Genomic DNA, 21905 nt, shown 5'->3' with positions numbered 1-21905 from the left:
TTTCTATAGCCTCGGTGGAAAGAAAGGGTGGTGAACAGCAGATTAATAGGGCATGTAAGAGAACACAGCCTTTACATTCTTCTCTTAAACACTTTAATGATGTCCACGGATCCACAGAAAGGGGAGCTGGAGGACCTCAGGGGTCCTCATGGCCAGCCCAGCTCATTTCACGCACGAGCAGACCGAGGTGTCCGGGTTTGGCTGCAGACCTAATTAGCTAATGCGCCTGGCTGGGAGCCGAGGGTCCCGCTCACAGGCTGGTCTCCTCTCTGCTGGAGCCCACGTTCAGTCACAGAAAGCATTCGGCACGCTGGATTCGTATTGATAATGAATTTGCTGCTAATATATATCCTTATCCATTCAGACTCGTCTTCCGCTGGACAGCTACCTGTCTACTGCGCCTCTTACAGTGTGTGGCGGGAAACATAAAGACTAAAGGAGTGTGGGAGGAGCTGACAGCTCAGAGGAGGAGCCAGTCATGGGGCTTCTAGATGGGGTGTGCCCGGTGTCATCTGAAAGGAACAGGTGACCTGCCCAACGGTCAGCAGAAAGGGAGAGAACTTGGCTGTAGTGAGCAAACACAGTTTTATGGAATCATGGCCCCTGACTTGGACTTCAAGGATGGATATATGATTTGGGCAGGAAACGAAGAAAGGAAGATGTTTCAGGTGAAAGTACTGGATATGATAGTGGAGAAATCTGAAAAACAGCATCCCAAAGAGATCAGGTTCTCATCTCTGGAACCTGTAAATGTTGCCTTGGAAAAAGGTCTTTGAGAATATGATTAAGTGAAGGATCTCGAGATGGGGAGATTATCCTGGATTATCTAGGTGGCCCCTAAAAGCCAACACAAGTGTCCTTATAGGAGGGAGGCAGCGGGAGATTACAGACAGAAGAGCAGAAGGCAGACATTGGAGCGATGTGGCCACAAGCCAGGGCATGCTGGCAGCCACCAGAGGCTGGAAGAGGCAAAGGATGACTTCTTTCCTCGAGCCTGCAGAGGGAGCCCAGCTCTGCTGACACCTTGATTTTTATCTAGTGATACTGATTTTGGACTTCTGGCCTCCCAACCGTAAGAGAATAGATTTCTGCTGTTTTAAGTCTCCAGGTTTGTGGTAATGTGTTACAGTAGCCACAGCAAACTAATTCAGAGGAAAGAGCAAAGCCTGTTTGGGAAGGGGTGTGTAGTGCAAGGTATTTGCCAAGAGCACTGTCCACTATTTAGTGAGGTCGTCAGTAAATGGGTTAGACTGTTAGAGCCAAGTGTCTTGTATTAGTTTGAAGAGTGACAGGAAATTCCTACATGGGTTTTAGCATCCTGATTGGAGCACAGGGCTGAAGATGAGAACCATGACGCCTGGTGGGTCATTCTTATTTCTCTATATTTATTAGTATTGTACCTAATAGGAAGTCAATACTTGTGGCATGGCACAGTGAGTAATGGCAGCTGCTGTAACTGGGCCAGCACTGGGTTTATCGATGAAAACTCGAAGCTGCTCTAGGTCTGGTGTTTTCAGATACGATGGATGAACCTGTCATCTTCAAGCTGCGACCTCGAATTCCCTGTGCCGTGTATCACAGGGGTGTGACATGTTAGGAAATGCTCAGCCAACCCAGGACTAACAGCCACAGTGGCTTTGGAGGAGGGGCCTCTGGGTAGAATTCAGAGCAGTGCTAGTTTGGGATGAGAGGATGGGGGTCTCCTGCCTAGCAAAATGGCCCTTATTGATAGCAGAGTCAACTTCTCGGCCAGCCCTGAGACAAAGTGATTAAAGATGCCTTTTGAGCTTTCATGACACTCTTATTGATCTGAGGTTGTTTATATCCATGAAACACCTGTAAATTAGGGGAATGAAATAAAAACAGCAGGATACTTAATTCCTATCCTCCTATGAGGTTGAAAAAGCTTTCTGTACAGCTCCCGCAGCAGCAGGGATCTGAAGGATGTCAGCAGAGGGGAATCTCATTCTCCTTTCCTCCTAAGGGCCGAAGTTAAGGGGCAGTTTTCTCCTCGCAGCTGAAACCTAGTCCTTATCTTTGCTCAGAAAGTGTCCTTGGCTGACATGGGTTTCTGCTGGGACCACGGTCTAAACTGTGTGCTCATTACAGTGTTTTAGGATGCTCACCTGCTTCCTTCCTTTCTTTTTATTCTTCCTGTGCTACCCTCCTTTCTTCTCCCCTCTGTTCCTTTTTTCTCTTTTTTCCTTTCTTCCTTTCTTTTCTTTGTTCTTCCTTTGGCCTCTCTCTTATTTAACATCTCACTATTTGTGAAGCGGTTAGGCGTTATCAGTGGATGATCACCACTAACGTCAACGCAATAAACCCAGCTATGTGACCATTGGACTTTTTTTGCTTTCCCCTTGCAGAAATCCGAGAGGCCTTTCGGGTTCTGGACCGAGATGGGAATGGCTTCATCTCCAAGCAGGAGCTGGGAATGGCCATGCGCTCCTTGGGGTACATGCCCAGTGAGGTGGAGCTGGCCATCATCATGCAGCGCTTGGACATGGACGGTAAGACCCAGAGAGCCGCCTGTCCCCTGACACGAGCCCCTGTGTCATCAGCAAGACCTTGGGTGTGAGAGGGGCTTTGCACTTTGAGTCAAAAAACTTGGGTTCATGTCTTGCTCTCCATTTGGGGAGTGGAAACCTACACTAGAATGAAGATGCACGTCCTGCTGGTGAAGCAGTTAGGGCGTCCTCTCCCCCTTGCCTTTTATTAAAAAAAAAAAAACAGCTTTATTGAGATAGAATTCACATACTATAAAAGTCACTCATTTAAAGTGTGAAATGCATGGCTTTTAGTAGATTCACAGATATGTGCCACCAATGCTGCAATCAATTTTGAATGTTTTCTTTCTCCATAAAGAAACCTGCATCTCTTAGCTGTCCCATCCCAATGCCTCTATCCCCCCAAGCCTTAGGCAACCACTTACCTACTTTCTGTCTCTATAGAGTTGCCTTTTATGGACATTTCATGCATATGAATCATGTAATATGCGATCCTTTGTGACTGGCTTCTCACACTTAGTACAGTGTTTTCAAAATTGTGCTGTTGTAGCGTGTACCACCTTGTTTCTTTTTATGGCCAAGTCATATTCCATTGTGCGGACATAACAGCTTCTTTTATGTCTGTTGTTTATATACTGAGTCTCTACATGCAGTATCACTGGGAAAACAGGTTTCAGGGTTTTTGAAAAGTTTTGAAAAATGATGGCATTAGATAATCTTTAAGGTTCTTTCCTGCTCTAAAACCCTAAGCTCTATCCCAAACCGGCTATGACCATTCTGACATTTAGATCCTGCCTTGGCTAAGGGTCCAGGAAGGAGCCTTCTTATTTTGTTTTGTCAACACACACTCTCATCCCCCTGAAAAGCAGCTTGATTCCTGGCGTAGGGGTCCAGGGTGGTGGGTTCCAGCACTCTCAGAGTGAACTTGAAGTACAGACCAAGAAACGGGAACCAGAGGTGCGGGGCAGAACATCTCTTTGGAGGACTAGAGCAAGGTCATGATGGGGAGATGTTTGCTTGGCCCGCAGCCTAGTTGCAAGAGCACGGTTCTCTCCTGTTATCTTGCTGGACTTGTTGGGTGGATGATAATAAGGGTGACCATATGGTGAATGAACCCCAGTGCCAAACACCAAGTGCAGCTGTAGACATTTATTTTCTGGATTAGGACAGAGATGTTCTATCCGGGGTATTCAGTTGCACGAGCAGTGCCAGCTTGCCCTCCCAACTCTGACTGATTGTGAATCACCATGTCTTTGCAGGCCTGATTTGACCTTGCTTTGTATTTTAGAGATATTTCTGAAAAGCTGGAGCAAAGCACATATTTTATAGCAAAATCTCTCTTCCATTGGCTTCCATCATCATTTCAGAGATATACTTACAGTTAAAAATTTCCTCCTTAAAATAGTAAAACTCTTAACCCCCAAGGTTTGGGCTTTTGATTCTTCTCATGTAACTCCTGTAATAAAACCTAGTCAAATGGACTAAATGCAAGTGGAATTAGCAACTTTAATAAAAATGAGCTTGGTTGTTGGGGAGAGTTATACCTAGTTATGTCCAGAAGTTTTTCCTATAATTGTGGGTGAGTTATTTCTGTAATATTTAAGGGTCTTTCTCACAGTTCATCCTTGTTCTTTGTATATTCTCTCATTGGACCCCAGCTCATGGGGGAATTTTTCCATTATTGCAAATCCTCCCTGATCCCATGAGGGCTCATGCGATGATATTGTTCGAGGAGCCCGACGGGTCTCAGGCAAGAACTCTGTTTGGGATGCAGTTTAGGAGATTTCAGGTTGCACCAATTTATTTGCAACTCATCATACTCACCTACCAATGCTGCCAGCAGAACTTCCAAGGAAATCTGGTAGAGAATTTCTATTAGTTCCTTTAACAAAAGCCCATGTCATCAACTATTTCATGGTGTCCCGTCAGATAAAAACACATTTATTTATTTTTGAAGTACAGCTTCCTTGAAGTTTTGTTTCGTTGCCTACAAAAGATTTTGCGCAAAATGTATGAAAACAACGCAGCAATATAGGCAAAAGGAATTGCCTGCACCATTTATAAAAATCCCTAAGTATGAAAAGAGCTAAGTGAAAAAATGCCTAGTCTGAGGTCGAAATGCACGTCTTTAAAAGTGTTTTGTAAAAGATGCCAGTAAGTGAAATTTGTCAGGTTCCAGGTTCTGGATATGAATGGATCGAGTGTTTTCCAGTGTCCTTGTCTTAATGGGGGCTTTTGAGCTGTTCTGTTAAAAAAAAAAGTAAAATCAGGTCCTAATTATATCCTTCCTTCCTCGCTTCTGTAACTGGGGATACTCCACAGAGATTTGGGCCTACCTCATTAAGTTTCTCTTTGGCTTGGAACATGTGAAATGGCAGAGAATTTTATGGGGATGATGCCAAAAAAAAGGAGTGTTTGGGGCAGGGCTTAGGATTCTTAGCTGTGAGATGCCTGTGCTGCCCGGCCATACACCCCGGTGTCCGGCAGCAGCAGGAGAGGAGATGGCGCTGTCCCCACCCACCCCAGCTGGCCACGATTAAGAGCAGGTCCAGCCCACACACTAATCTTCTCTTTCTGGGGTCCCTGCAAGGTTGCCCGATAGTGAAGTCATACCTTTGGCACGAGGCCCAGCTGGAACTAGCCTGAGTTTGTACAACCCAAGTTGACGCATGAGGTTTTCATTAGGTGGCTCCTTGGGAGAGGGCTGCCTTGCCGGCTTACACATGTAACAGTCACCTCCCTGGGTGAGGGATCTCGCCTGGATTTCCTGGGCACAGACCCAGCCAGACAGTTACAGAGGACAGAACGGAAGGCAGGCAGGAGGGTCTGGGATTGCGGTGTGTGGGACAGTGGTGAGACTGACTGTGTGTGTGTGTGTGTGTGTGTGTGTGTGTGTGCGTGTGTGCATGCGTGCAGCGTGAGTGCACACGTGTGTGCCAAGTGGGCTGAACTACTACTCAGAGTTAAATAAACAAAAACCTCAAACTTCTGCCCAGTGCCCGGGGGCTTCCTCTTTGGTGCATTACTGCCAAGGTTCTTTCCTGGAACTTTAACTCAGTTCTTCATTCCATTCCCCTTTCATCAGCCTCTGCAGGTAAAGTAGTATTTAAACTAGCCCCAGTTGGGGACCGGGATTCACCTTTCCTGGGTGCTTTTCATCAGGATCCAGCAGCCCCAGTTCTGGAAACCTGCAGCTCTTCTCCACGAGGCTGCTCGAGACATTTAAGCAGTTCCCAGGGCATTCATTGCATATCAGCAATTGACTTCTCTCCCGTGCATATTAGCTATGTACCCTCCTTGGAAGAACTGATAAAATAGTCACTCAAAAAATTATCTCCAAAGCTGAATTCTTTTATAGAAGCAGGTAGAGAACGGCTCTTTGGAAGTCACCACGGGCTTGGCCATACTCCATTTGCTCCGTGGTCCCCACGGCAGCTGCTTGGGCTGCTCAGAGCTTCCTGCGTCATTCACCGGGGAATAAGGGCTTTGTATCGTCAAGACCCAAGGGATATTTGGGACTGCTTTCTGCATTTTCAGTGGTTTCAACAACCACACGACTGGAGCGAATCCAGCTACCTTTGCAAATAGTTTCCTGAAACAGTTGAACCAGGGGGCTTGTCAGCAGCCGGGGCCATTGCATGCCCCACTCCGTTCCTAATGCCACCCTCTGCTCTTCCACGCTGCTGCCCAGCCTCCCCTGCACTCGGAGAGCAAAGATCCTTCTTGGAAACAAAGGGAGACCTGGCCTCTTCCGCCTTTATTTGCCTTCTGCTCCTCAGAGATGTAGAATCTCATGCAATTCTAACAAATGTGTTGCAGTTTTGAAATTCATTCTCATTTCTCAACACGTTTGTAGTTTGTTTTTTTTTTCTTTTCAGGTTCATTGCTGCCTGGATGGTGAATTTAATTCAGTTCAAGTCAATTTAAAAGGGATTTATCTGGTGTCCGTTGTGTGTGAACTTGCTTATTTTTATGGTTAACAAGATTCACTTTTGGTCCATTTTGAGACAAACCACTGAGCTGCGTAAGAACAAAATCATGGCCCGAGTCACAGGAAAGGACGGCTTGCAGTGTCCCCACTGTTAGCCCGTGTGTCCACACAGTCCCTCCTTCCATTGCCCGTTCATTGAGAGTGTTCATCCTGTGTAGATCAATCATGCTAATGTGACTTTCTGTTTTCATTTGTAATCTCTTACAAGACAGAGAAGGTGTGTGCTCAATTCCAAACTGTGCTCACTTCCACTCCTCCTTCAGACACTTCTGTGTACTGACTCGAACGCTCTGGACCTTGGGTTAGGTCTATTTTGCGACCTAATGATGACAGAACACACACTTCTCTCCGGTGTGTAAGGGAAGGTGCTCACCTGCAGGCCGCATGTAGTGGAGCTAGCTGGCAAGAAGGGAAGGCAGGTGGGGATTTTTAGCCTAAAGCACAGCTCCCCAAACCCGACCCCCCATCAGGGAACACCTGGGGAGTGTGTGAAACAACACAAACAAAGACAGACTGGCAGAAACAGAATTCCCAAGAGTAGAGCCCGGGGGGCCTGTATCCTTCAACAATCACGTCAGGGTATGGTGCAGCAATCTGTTGACACAATTAGGGGATCTTTGGGTAAAAGGAAAATCTTTGGCTAAAGAGAAGTCATCTAGCCTGTGGCTATTTGCATGAGCAAGAAGGTCTGAGTAGGAGGTCAGTGGCTGAAAGGGGACAAGGAGATTTTCCTTTGGAACCTGAGGAAGGAAGTAGACAGTCTGTCCTTAGGGGTTCAGATGCCTCTGCCTCAAGCAGGTGGCCCTCAACGTGCCTGCACAGGCGGAGGCCGCCACGTGTGGTCCGGGCACCAGCAGAATCAGCATCCCCTGGGAACTTGTTTAAAATGCTCTGTCTCAGGCCCCACCCCAGACCTGCTGAATCAGAATTTTTCTTTTAACAAGATTCCCAGGTGATCAATAGACATAGTAAAACGTGAGAAGCCCAAGTCTAGGAAACACTTTGAGTACTGGAAAGTGAACCCAATTGCGTTTCCTCCTTTGAGGGTCTTTCCAGTGGAGCGAAGGCCCTCCCTGATCTCCTTCCGGTAGCTTGGTGCGTGGGGCTTTGTGAGTTTAACAACCTCAAAGTAATTCACAAAGTCACAAGTTTTGGTGGAGAACAGTGAAAGGAAAAGGTGTCTACAAATGCTTGCGTTTGTGAATAAGCCTGATTAGCATTAAGCTATTTTGCATTTCATTCTGTTCGTGAGTTATTGCTTGATGTTCTCCAGTCTGACTGTGGTGAGTTTGAACTGGGTAGTTACTGATAAAAAACACTCATGTAATGCTCACCATGCCCCCAGTAATAGCACTGGGTAACAATAATACTAGCTAATACATACAGAGTTTTCATCAGGGGCAAAACACTGTTCTAAAAACGTTATTTGCTAATTTATTTAGTCCTCTCAATAGACAGGTGCTAACTATTATGAATGTCATTTCATGGATGAGAACAGTGAAGTACAGAGGTTTCAAGTAACTTGCACGGGTCATGCTACTAGTGATTGTGATTTTGTGATTTTAGTGGCTATAGGTCACTTAGGGTGACAACAGGACATTAAGGCAGTAACTGAACACACACACACACACACACACACACACACACACCTGAGGCATGAATACCTTGGTATTTCAAACCTATATGTGAATGTTTGGGTTCCCAGTTACTGTTGCCAATACGTGTCCAGGAACATGGGGTTCTCCTGAGGTCACCTTTGGTTGGGTGAAAGGCTCCAGCCACTCTCCAGATTATCCCTGTGTGAGAGCAGAATGTGTGAATTGAGGACGGCGCCTCTGGCTTTCTCATTGTTTTAGTGAAGGGAGAGTCCTTTAGGCCTCCCTGGGATATGTAGCAATGGTGGATGTTTGTGACAAATCCACTCTAACATGCCCATCTCCCTAAGCAATTCCTGCCTCTCCAGCATGCCAGGGAAAGTCTGCCATCTTGATCTCACTGCCAGTTTGCCACATTGCATTCAAGTTCCAGCCAATGACTAAAAACACTGAGTCACTTCCAGCTACTCCAGCCAATATATTAAAAACAGAATTTCTGGTATGTGCAACAATTTGAGCAAGTGCAGCCGTATCCAGTGTTATAGCCTGTCTCCCTTGGTTGAACACCCCGGAGTCCATTGTCACTCCTATCCCCCAGGTTTATGTTGATGTAAATGAACTATGTCTTGCAACTCTGTGTTCTCTCATATCAGATGTGGAACTTTTCCTCCTGGGATGTGCTGATCTGATTCCAGCCATGGGGTTAGAGACAGTGAAATTTGGTGGGAATAGATCTTGGAGAAATAAGCATCCCCTTTCAAGACAACTGTGTCTGTGACAGGTCTTCATGGTCTTTGACTTTATCTCGTCTGACTCCAGGGAGCTATCAGGACATCAGGGATACCTGGGGATGACTTATTTTTCTAAATCCACCTAAAAATCCCTATTCCAAGTCTCACTCAGGTCTCACTCCTTTCCAATCAGGACCTGGAATTTCACATAGGAGACTTGATGAGTTTGTGATTTCAATTTATAATTCTATAGACCATACAATTAAATTTGGGGTCTTCCTTGCAGTTTTAAGAAATAAGTGACTATTTTAGGGCCATCATGGAAGAACTCTAGCTCTCTGACTGTGACTTGAGCTGAGAGTTTAATGGCCTGAGCTTGTTTTTTCTTTCAAGGGTGTTCAGAAGCAGCCAACCTATCCCACAGTCCTTGACATCATTGCTATCATAAAGGTCAAAGGCAGGAGACACTTGGGTCTTCCAAAGCCTTGCTTTCAATAATTACTTTATCCCAAGACACCACAGATGACATTTAATTAACCGTCATGCCAGTGCATGCCATAGATACCAGAATGCCATATTCCATTGGCAAGGAGGTTAGCACTTTATTTAAGATGAGAGATACACAAACCTGTCTTGGAATCACACTTAGGAAGTTTGTTTTCTCCCTGGTACCACATACTGCACCATCTTGAATGCAGAAACCATGCTGGCTTTCTAGAATGGAGATTACTATGTGAAAGATAGGAAACTGCCAACATTCTTCATGATAAATAACATTTTTCTCAGGCAAGGTTTACCAAAAGGAATGTATGAAAGTGCCTGTCTTAGAACACCCTGACCAGTATTGAACATAATTATTTCAAAAATCATTGTTAATATGATTGGTGAAAAGTGGGGACTTATTTTGCTTTAACTTATAAGTGTGAGGAAGAATTTTTTATATATTGACTGATTTTATATACTCATTTTTTTCCTTTTGCGGATTGCTTACTTTCATTTCAGATCTGTTTTAGTAAGGATAGGCTGAGTCATGCTGCAGTAATAAATAATACCCCCAAATATCAGTGGTTTAAAAGCACAAAATTGAATTTCTCACTCATGCTATCTGTCTATTGTGGGTTGGCTGAGTCTTTTCTCTGTGTCATCCTAACTCTGGAGTCCTGGCAGAAAGAGGCTCCAGCCTGCATGTGCTTCTGTGGGAGCTACGGCAAGGGAGAGAGACCAGGTGAATCACACAGTGATTCTGGAAGTTTTGTCACTTCTATACACATTTCATTGGCTAAAGCAAGTCACGTGGCTGTGCCTAATATGAAAGGGTGTTAGAAAGTACAATCCATCTATACGCCCAGAAAGGAAATACACGGTGAACACCGCTAATGATGACTTTAGGATTTTAGGCTTTTTCTTTTTTTATTAGAATGCCGTATTCATTGTAAAATTTTTATCTCAGGAAGATTTCTTAGAAATATTATGAATAGGGCAAAAAAATTATTATGGGAGATTTTACAAATTCCTTTCAAATTGGTAAGGAATTTTTTACAAGTAAGTAAAACTGAGTAACAGAATTTGAATGACATTGAATGTGTATGTGCATTAGTGTGTGTGTGTGTGTGTGTGTGTGTGTATGTTAGTGATATAAATTTTGTACCCTTAAAAAGAGAGTAGCTTTTTTTTAAGTGATTCTAGAAATTAACAGAAACATGTCTATGTATCAGGTCACAAAGGCAACCTAATTAAACTCCAAAGGACAAAAATCATAGGCACATTCTTTGTCTACAATGCTATAAACCAGAAATTAATAACAAAGTTTAAATAAGAATCCAACCCATTTGGAAATTTAAAAATTAAAAACCCAAAACTTCTCAATCTAATGAACAGATCCAAGTGCTGATTTTTTGAAAAAGAAAAGCAATAAATTGACAAAGATAGCATATTTAATTAAGAATGAATGTATTATCAGTGAAATAAACTAGATATGAAAAATAAATATGGGAGATTTTTAAAAACAATACTTGATACAGTTTCATGTTTATACATTTGAATATCTATGTGAAATGGAGATTTTTTTTCTGGAAAAATATAAATTATTGAAATTGATTCAAGTTGAAGTCAATAGTCTAAATCAGAAGTTGCATACTTGCAGCCTACCAGCCAAACACAGCTCATAGCGATGTTTTATTTGGCCCATATGCCATTTTATAAAACAGAAAATCTCACATTAAAAATCCACATTTTTCTCTCCTGTTAAAATATTGGAGAATTTGGCAAGATTAGACCTGCATTCCTTTGGTGCAATAATTTGGTGGAGTTGAGTAGTAGCTGTCCCCTCTAGGTAGGGCATATGTCATAGTCTCCACCACTTAATACTGTTTTAAACCTGTCTGCTTCGTTTTTGATGAGCTGGCTTGGTCTCTATAGGTTTTGGAGTTTGGGACCCTAACGTACATGCACCAGAAATAAGGACAGCTTTTGCTGTTGTATTTTCATCTTCATTTCTCTCTCTCTCTCTCTTTTTTTTCTTTTTTTAGAGATAGGGTCCCACTCTGCTACCCAGGCTGGAGTGCAGTGGTGCGATCATAGCTCACTGCAACCTGGAACTCCTGGGCTCAAGTAGTTTTCCTGCCCCAGCCTCCCGAGTAGCTGGGACTATAGACATGCACCACCTAATTTTTCTTGTTTTTTTGTAGAGACTGGGTCTTGCTATGTCGCTCAGGCTGGTCTTGAACTCCTGGCTTTAAGTGATCCTCCTGTCTCGACCTTCCAAAGTGCTGGGATTACAGGCGTAAGCCACTGTACCTGGCTTCATTTTTCTTGATTGTAGGGAATTGATTTTTTTTGTTTGTTTTTCTGTTTTTGTTTTGCTTATTTGTTGTCCATCTAGCTGTTTCAGTAGATTACTTATTTTAATTCTTCATTATTTAATAATTAAGGCAACTAGAGTGAGAAATTGGCCACTGAGAAGAGCTTCAGTAATATCTCCCAGCTTTTGACAGTTTTGATTGTTTTCTTTAGAATATTTTATTGTAGTTTTTAAAAATTCCCTCTGCTACTCTACAAATTTTATAGGAAAGTATTTTATAATTTCTGAGTCTCTAGGATTTTTCAAGTTCTAGTTTATATTTCAATTTTCTATTTTCATTGCATTGTGGAAGACACATATGACCTGCTATTTGCTGAGATTTTCTTTGTAAGCAAGAATGACATGCACTTTTATGAAGGTCTTGCCTCTGTGGTATAAGGTTTTTATATATGCATAGAAGTTATCTTCCCATCAACTATGTCCCCTCCACCCCTATTTTTGGTTATTTTGTCCAAGATGAATTACTGTGATGTGTTGAAGTCTCCCACATAATGTTATGTTGCTTCCTAAGTTTACTTCACCAGTTTTTATTTTAACTTTTGATGCTCTGTCTTCCCCCATAGTGAATTTTACCTTTTACCATTGTAAGTGTTCTTTAAATGCTTTTGATTTCTGTTGATTTTTGCCACATAACCTTTTTGCTTGTGTTTGAATAGCATTTATTGTTATACGCAGTGGTCACTAGAGTCCTGTACAATTGTTTAGTTTCTTCTCCTTTCAGGAACTCGGTGCTCAATGCACCACCCTTTTTGGTGATTTTGTTAGGGGGAAACGTTTACACAATCTATATCATTATGTTTTCATTTTTAATTACTTGAAGAGCCTTCTTATTGGTAAGCTTAGCTTATGTATGCCTATTTATATTTATTTCAGAACATTTAGATTGAGTCTTAATTCTGTCATTTTGTTTTATGCTGGCTCTCACGTGTACTTACTGTTAAATTTTTCTTCTTTTATGACTATAGTGTTGTTTGGTTTTAAATATTATCCTCTCAGTTGTTTGGAACTTAGATGTCTTACTTTTAGTCTCTCTAGTGATGGCCATAACGTTTGTGTGAACTTATCTCCAACAGCTAACATCACTTGCAAATTAATACTCTCTATGGAAGATGAGAAATTAAACATTCTCTCCTTCCCTTTTCTATTCTTTGTTCATTTTTTACATTTTTTTACAATTTTTATTATTTCCCCTTTTAAAATAATTTTTTATTATTTTCAATTTTAAAGATATTATCAATTATATAACTATATATATATGTATATATATTTATTTTTGGTTTGACAATCGGGAGTTTATTTATGGGGACAGAATAGTTAGCAAACCAGAAAAATCCAGGCCATACGCATGCCATGAGCTATATATAATGAATGATACATATGAATAATGTATGGACATACAGGCTGGCTAGTGTCTTTCAACTGGCCAATGTCCATGAACAGTTTTTTCAGAGGTCAACCAATTGAGAGTCACTACATTGATTTGCACTTCTTTCCAATTGCTTATTTAATTGATGTCAACTGTCTTCATTAGGCCAGTTAACCTGACAAAATGATTGATTACTCTGTTTTTAAATTTTTTTTTTATTTCAACATATTATGGGGATACAAAAGCAATCTTAAACAAAAAGAACAAATTGGGAGGTATCAATTTACCAGACTTCAAACTATATACTACAAGGCTATAGTAATGAAAACAGCATGGTGCTCGCACAAGAACAGAGACAGACCAATGGAACAGAACTGAGAACCCAGACATAAAACCATACTCATACAGCCATCTAATCTTTGACAAAGGAGACAAAAACATACACTGGGGAAAAGAATCCTTATTCAGTAAGTGGTGCTGGGAAAATTGGATAGCCACACAGTAGAAGGCTGAAACAGGATCCACACCTTTCAGCTTTCACAAAAATCAACTCATGGTGGATAACGGACTTAAATCTAAGGCATGAAACTATAAGAATTCTAGAAGACAATGTTGGAAAAACTCTTATAGACATTGGCCTAGGCAAAGAATTTATGAAGAAGACCCCAAAGGCAATCATAGCAACAACAAAAATAAATAAATGAGACCTGATCAAATTTTATAACCATATTTGAAATACTTATTTTGCCCATACACTTAACTGTCTTTAGCACTTACACCCAGCTACATTTAACTCATTTTCTATTTCTTATCTTTAATTAATATACAATTGTTTTGGCATAAAATTTCCAAAATTTCATTGTTGTTTTTTTTTTTTTTCCAGGAAGTTGACTTCAATCTTTAATCTTCTTAGTATTGTAACTCTGACAATATCACCCCCTCAACATTTACACATACACAACGACTGAATTAAATTTAAAATTCCTGGGCTGCAACCTTTTTCTTTTAAAGGTCTGTGACTGCTACACCATTATTCTGAGTGTTTAATAATGTTAAGTCCGTGATAACCTACTTTTTTTTCCTCATAAATAATCTAATTTTTAGGATGTAATCATTATGTAGGAAGTTTTAAAATCTCACCAGTCTGTAGTCTCTTCTGTGTTGCTGTAGTTGTGGTGCTTGGTGTTATGACTGTCGTTGTTATGGTTACTTGGAACATGATTCACACTTTCAAGTTTAAGACTGAGTTTTCTTCCTAGAAAACATTTCTTACACCCTTTTTTGTTTCTGGCTTTTGCGCCATGTATTTCAACCTCTCTGTGTAGTCTTGTATGTAGGTTAGATCCTGGGCTGTCCTTTCTCCGTCTTCTTCCTTAGCCGTCTCTTTTTCATATATATTTTCTACTTCACTACTTTGAAGTTTTCTAGTGACGGGTCTACTGATGGCTAGATTTCATTTCTGTAACAAAGCTTTCTCATCTCTGTATAGTTCTTTCTTGTCACTTTTCTAACTTGGTTGATGTGATGTTTCTCAGTGTTGTTGAGGACATAAATCAGATGCTTTTCTAACATTCTTTGGTAGATCATCCTTACTGCCAAGCCATCGTTGAGTCCTCAGACAACTGGTGGTGGCTTTTGACTTGCAACATCTTTTCACAGGTCTCTTGGTTTTCCTGGTAGAGGCAGATCCAGCCTGTCTAGTGCTGGCTTAGGTCTGGTGAGGCCAGGCTTTGGCAGAGATGAACACGGGACATCAGTTGAATCCCCTTCCAGTCCAAGCAAAGAATGGATGGAGTGAGGTTATTTTAAATGGGTAATTTATTCAGCATCCCAGGAATATTGAAGAGGAAGCTGAGTAGGTGTTTCTTGTACTTTTGGTGTGCATGGGAACGATGTATAAAATGCTCCCTGAAGTTTCTGGGTCTATGCTATGTAGGGTCCCTCTTATTTTTATTTCTGCCTTATTTCAGTAGGTAGAACTTTTAGATAAAAATTATGTAATGATGGTAATATCAGACACTCTTTTGTTTCTGACTTTAATGGAAATGTCCCCAGAGTTTGAGTTTAAATTTGAAAATGGTATTGATTCCTGTTTGAAATAGACCTTACCATGGTTAAGGTAATATCCTATTCTTGGGTAAACTTTTTTGCTTTTAAATCAATAATAGTTTTTGAGTACCTTTTTGGCACCTGTTGAGATAATCACATAGTTTTTATTATTTTATTTGTTGATAATGTGTATTATTTAATTGTATTCACTACAATTAAAAAAACTCCTACAGTTCAGGGATTATGTCTCCTTAGTTGAGTTTCTCTCTCAGTATCCTGTTGTGTTTGACTATTGTTTTATTTTTTTATATAGGTTTTGCAAATATATCCATAAAAAATAATTGATCCGTTGCCTTTTCTTTCCATTTGCAGGTTTTTAATACCAAGATTATGCTAAATTTATAGGTTATTTGGTACATTTCTATCTTTTTATGCACTGGAAGAGATTATATAATTAACATTTTTGAATATTTAAACATATTCCTGGAACATCATGTAAAACAGGAAACAGTTTGGGGTAGTTTTTTAAACAGTATTTAGTTTATATCATGTTTACTATTCAAGTGATCATTTTCTTTAGTGAATTTGATGATCTGTTTGTTCCAGAAATCATCCATTTCTTTTTGATTTCAAAGATATTAACATATATGTATACTTGTCATTCTTTTATATTTTAGTGTCCTTTAATTCTATAAATTTTTGTTTTATCTTTTTCTTAACTTGATTTCCAGATGATTTTCCTTATGGGTATATTTTTATTGAGAGAATTATATCACTGTCTTGATTAATAGCATTAATAGTTCAGTTTTTTGGAGGGACGATTTACATTGCAGATTTTAATTCTGCTATTAGATTTTTAGTTTTGTTGTATTTTTTCCTTACTTTCTTCTGCTTACTTTTCATCTCAGCTTGCACCACCTGATTTTTACTTTTAATTAAGACAAAATGCAAATACCGTAAAATGTACAGTTCTTGAGTGTTCAGTTTGATGAGTTTTGACAATTATATACAGAAGTATAACTCATACCCTAGTGTAAAATACAGAACATTTCTGTTACCCAAATTAGTTCCTTGACAAAGAGATTTTCCCGCTCTGTGGCTTACATATTCATTTCTTTATACAGTACACTCCCCTTATCTGCAGGGGATATGTTCCAAGATCCCTAGCGGATGCCCGAAACTGTGGATAGTACCAAGCCCTGTATATGCTATGCTTTTTCCTATACGTACATACCTATGATAAAGTTTAATTTATAAATTAGGCAAAGTAAAGAGATTAACAGCAACTAATGATAAAATACAATAATTATAACAATTTACATGAATGTGGTTATGTGAATGTGGTATCTCTCTCTCTCAAAATATCTTACCGTACTCACCCTTGTTCTTCTTGTGATGATGTGAGATGATAAAATTCCTATGTGACGGAGTGAGGTGAATGACATAGGCATTGTGACGTAGAGTTAGGCTACACTGACCTGACCGTAAGTCAGAAGGAGGGTCATCTGCTTTGGGTGATCCTGATCAAGGAGCTTTGACACCATCAGGAGCAGACGACATCCATGATTAACATGCAGGGAGCGCAGCACAGAGACATAGACAAAGGGGTGATTCATGTCCCTGGTGGGATAGAGCAGGACTGCATCAGATTTCATCACACTACTCAGAATGGCACACAAGTGAAAACTTTTGAGTCCTTTATTTCTGGAATTTTCCATTTAATATTTTTGGGCTGCAGTTGACTACGGGCAACTGAAACCGTGGGAAATGAACCCGCAGATAAAGAGGAACAACATAGTATAGTGTCTGTCCATTAGCGGACATTTTAAGCTTTGATTAAACCATATTTATCACTGTTTTTCTTTCATGTTCAGTGCTGTCAAAAAATCTCTGCCTGCATCAATGTTAAAAAAATATTTTACTACATTTTCTTCTAGAAGATTTATGGTTCTAGCTTTTACATTTACATCTGGGATCCATATGAAAGTACTTTTTGTATATGGAGTGTGGTAGAAGTTGAGGTTTGGTTTACTCTGTACAAGTTCTTAGTTATTCTAAGAAAAATTTGTTAAAGCACCTTTTTTACCCCTCATTGAATTGATTAAGAACCTTGGTTGGACATCAATTGGCCTGAAATGTGGCCATCTGTTTTTGGATTTTCTATTCTATTTTTTAATCTATTTGCTCTATTTTGTACACTTAACACTGTGCTGTCTTGATTATAATAGGTTTATGTTAAACCCTGAAATCAGGCAATGTAAGTCCTGAAACTGTATTCATCTTTTTCAGAATTGTTGCAGTTCTTCTAGACCCTTTGCAGTTGCACATGGACTGTAAAATCACCTTGTAAATTTCATCAACAAAGCTACCTGGGTTTGGATCCCATTTGCATTACATCTATAGATAAATATTAGTAGGATGGACATACTGATAATAGTAAGTCTTCCAATCTGTAAAAAGGATATGTCCCTCCATTTCTTTAGGTCGTATTGAACCTCTCTCAACAATGTTTTGTATTTTTTCTTTGCAGATTATTTACACATCTTTCATTAGATTCATTCCTAGAGACTTGATTTTTAAAGCCATTCATTGTAAATTGTATTGTTTTTAAATTTCACTTTTCAGATCGTTTGCTACTAGTATGTAGAAATACAATTGTTTTTAAAATTGATTTTAGATTTTGTTATCTTGCTAGTCCCAGTAGTGTTTAATAGCTTCCATAAGATTTTCTACGTACTTAAAGATGTTGTCTGTGTAAATAGCATTTTTAATTCTTCCTTTCTAATTTTTATGTCTTTTATATTTCTTTTCTTGCCTTATTCTATCAGCTAGGATTGATTGAAGTGTTAAGAGGGGACATTTTTTGTTTCTTTCTTGATCTTGGGGAAACTCTTTCACCACTTAATATGAAGTTAGCTGTAAGTTTTTTGTTTCATGGTTTTATCAGACTAAATTCCCTCCGTTCCAAATTGCTGAGCTTTTTTATCTTGAACAGGTGTTGACTTTTGTCAAACGCTTTTTCTGCAGCTATCAAAATGATCGTATTTTTTTTTTAATTCTATTAATGTAGTAAATTACATTGACATTTTCAAACCAACTTTATATTCTTAGAATATGCCACACTTAGTCATGATGGATTTTCTTTTTCAGACACTGCTGGATTTGATTTGCTAATATTTTGATAAAGATTTTTGCATCTTTGTTTTATGAGATATGTTGCTCTATAATTTTCTTTTCTTACAGTGTCCTTGTCAAATTTCAGTGTCTGTTTAGCTGGCCTTATAAAATGAGTTGGGAAGTATTCTTTTCTCCTCCATATTTTGAAAGAATTTGCTTAAGACTGATGTTTTTCTTCCTTTAATGTTTGTTGGAAGTCATTTAGACCAAGAATTTTCTTTGTTAGAAGGATTGTTTCCTCAAATTATATTATAAAACTTTTCAGTCATGCAGAAATGTTGAATAAATGGTACAGTGAACACCCAGGTACTCATCACATTGATTTTACAATATTATGTTTGCTTTACCATGAACTTATTCAACCCTTTTTGTGGAGGCCTTTTCATTGTGAAGTACTTTGAAATCACAGAGCTATTTAGATTTTCCATTTTTTTTCTTGTATTACCTTGTCACTTTCGTAGTTCAAGAAATTTGTTCATTTTAAAATGTAAGTCGTCAGATTTCTTGACACAAATTTTTTTTACTGTCGCCTACCTAATCATCCTTTTAATATCCACAGGCTCTTAGGGGATTGTCAATTCTCTCGAATATTTTTGAAAAAAATTGACTTTGATAACTTCATTGTTTGTTTCCCCATTGTTTTTTTCATTTACTTATCTATTATTTATATATTTATTATTTCATTGATTTCTCTACTTTTTTTATTGTTTATTTCATTGATTTATGCTTTTATTTTTATATCATTTTCTTCAAATTATTGATTTAATTTGCTCTTCTTTTTCTAACTTGTTAAAGTGGAACGTAAGGTCATTGATTTTAAACCTTCTCTCTTTCCTAATATAAGTGTTTAAAGGTTTAGTCACATTCCATAAATCCTTTTTAAAAATTATAGTAAATTTTATTACACTTTTGTAGAATTTGACCTAGTCTAAATAGAAAAAAGGGGTGAGGCAGACCAACAGTGATTGAAGACTTCCTTCATGTTAATGAAGGAGGTGTATACCCATTTTACAGGTGAAGAGACTAAGAGTCAGATTATTTTGTGCCTTGGCCAAGAAGCCATAGTAAATAATGGGGCTGGGATTTCACCTCTAGTCTTTTTGGCTCCAGTGACCAGAAAGCAGGGTAGAACTCCCACTCTACCCTGCTGCTGCCCAGAAATGACAATCTCTGGAATGTGGTAGCAGCATGAATGACAGCAATGATAACAATTATTTGCCTCTGCAAAGTATTTGAAATTTTGCAGTGTCCTCACCTCTTCTCCCTCATCTGTTCTGACAGCACCCCTGTAATGATCAGTATGAGTGTGTGCACCCCTGCAGAGGTGGAATGTGACGAGAGAAGAGACCTTGCTTGCTTTTCTAGGGTGCATAAAGGACGCTGCATTCTCTTTTCCAGATATTCAAGGTGTTTCTCACTCCATAAATATTCATATGACATTTTATATAATCATTCAGTTTGAAATATTTTCTAATTTCCCACTTCTGTTTTTCTTTCTTTTGACTTATAGGCTGGTTAGACATATCATGCTTAGTTTCTATATAATAGAATATTTTCTTGATGCTTTATTGTCATCATTAAATATCACCTAGATACCTGTTGTTACCATTGCCATCAGAAACATATCCTGTATGAGTTCTATCCTTTGAAATGTACTAACTCTTGTTTTATGGCCCAGCATATGATCTACGTTGGTTTCTTATGCACTTGTAAAGAATGTGAATTTTGCATTACTGGGTATGGTATTCTGTAAATGTTAATTAGGCCAAGCCGATTGATGGTGATGTTTAGATATTCTATATCTTTACTGGATTTTTTTTCTTCTCCTACCAATTACTTTCAAGAGGTGTTAAATTCTCCCACTATGTGGATTTGTCTATTTCTCCCTTTAGTTCTGCAACTGTTGTTTCATGTATGTTGATACTGTTTGTAGACACACACATTTAAATTGTTATGTTTTCTTTATAAATTGATACTTTTACCATTATGAAATATCTCTCTTCTCTCTGATACTCTTTGTCTTGAAAGCCTACCTTATATAATTATAGTCACATAAACTATATTGCTTAGGGTGTGCATGGTTTACTTTTTTAAACTGTTTTACTTTCAATTTGTTACTGTGTTTATATTTCAAGTCTATTTATTGGAAGCTGCATATAGTTGGGTCTTTCCTTTTAGACTAATCCAGTCAGCCAACTCTTTTTAAAATAGTGTCCATTTATAATATATGAAATTATCGATAGGATTGGATTTAAGTCTGCCATTCATATATGTTTTCTATTAGAACCATCTATTCTATGTTTCTCGATTCCTCCTTTTCAGCCACCTTTTGGGTGACATTAGTGTGTTTGAGTATTTCATTTTGTCCCTCCTATTAGCTATATTGCTTTGTACATAAGCATTTAGTAGTTTCTCTAGAGAGTACAGTATACATCTTGAACTTACCAGTTTTGCTTCAAATAATCTTATGCTACTTCATGAATAATCTAAGAATCTTACAGCATATAACTGTCAATATATAAATATATGTTGTCATATATTTTACTTCTCCATATACTATACACCCTACAACTTAATGATATTATTTTTACTTTAAACAGCTGATAGTCTTTTAAAATAATTTAGAAATACACATATATTTTTGCTGTCATTTATTATATGATAAGTAAGACTTTTGTATTTGTCATCATTTTACCTTTTCTGGCACTCCATTCCTTTTTGCGTATCTGGGCTTGCATCTGGTTTCAATTGCCTTCAACCTAAACATCTTCTTTTAGCATTTCTTTTACTGACTTTTGTCAAACGCTTTTTCTGCAGCTATCAAAATGATCGTATTTTTTTTTAATTCTATTAATGTAGTAAATTACATTGACATTTTCAAACCAACTTTATATTCTTAGAATATGCCACACTTAGTCATGATGGATTTTCTTTTTCAGACACTGCTGGATTTGATTTGCTAATATTTTGATAAAGATTTTTGCATCTTTGTTTTATGAGATATGTTGCTCTATAATTTTCTTTTCTTATAGTGTCCTTGTCAAATTTCAGTGTCTGTTTAGCTGGCCTTATAAAATGAGTTGGGAAGTATTCTTTTCTCCTCCATATTTTGAAAGAATTTGCTTAAGACTGATGTTTTTCTTCCTTTAATGTTTGTTGGAAGTCATTTAGACCAAGAATTTTCTTTGTTAGAAGGATTGTTTCCTCAAATTATATTATAAAACTTTTCAGTCATGCAGAAATGTTGAATAAATGGTACAGTGAACACCCAGGTACTCATCACATTGATTTTACAATATTATGTTTGCTTTACCATGAACTTATTCAACCCTTTTTGTGGAGGCCTTTTCATTGTGAAGTACTTTGAAATCACAGAGCTATTTAGATTTTCCATTTTTTTTCTTGTATTACCTTGTCACTTTCGTAGTTCAAGAAATTTGTTCATTTTAAAATGTAAGTCGTCAGATTTCTTGACACAAATTTTTTTTACTGTCGCCTACCTAATCATCCTTTTAATATCCACAGGCTCTTAGGGGATTGTCAATTCTCTCGAACATTTTTGAAAAAAATTGACTTTGATAACTTCATTGTTTGTTTCCCCATTGTTTTTTTCATTTACTTATCTATTA

General features: G+C 38.6%; 1 protein-coding gene across 3 annotated transcripts in view; it reads left to right on the top strand.

Moving 5' to 3' along the window:
* Window positions 1-21905, top strand: part of CALN1 (calneuron 1) — a 476732-nt gene that overhangs the window by 239060 nt on the left and 215767 nt on the right. For all 3 annotated transcript variants that reach the window (XM_012640272.1, XM_012640270.1, XM_012640271.1), the window contains exon 3: window positions 2367-2510. In XM_012640272.1, coding sequence (XP_012495726.1) covers window positions 2367-2510 — 144 coding nt within the window. The remainder of the gene's footprint in view (window positions 1-2366; window positions 2511-21905) is intronic.

Source organism: Propithecus coquereli, unplaced genomic scaffold (assembly GCF_000956105.1).
Source record: "Propithecus coquereli isolate 6110/MARCELLA unplaced genomic scaffold, Pcoq_1.0 Scaffold150, whole genome shotgun sequence".
In the NCBI taxonomy this organism is placed as follows: domain Eukaryota; kingdom Metazoa; phylum Chordata; class Mammalia; order Primates; family Indriidae; genus Propithecus; species Propithecus coquereli.
The sequence above is the reverse complement of the archived record's forward strand: the minus strand, read 5'-3'. Positions and strand labels throughout refer to the sequence as shown.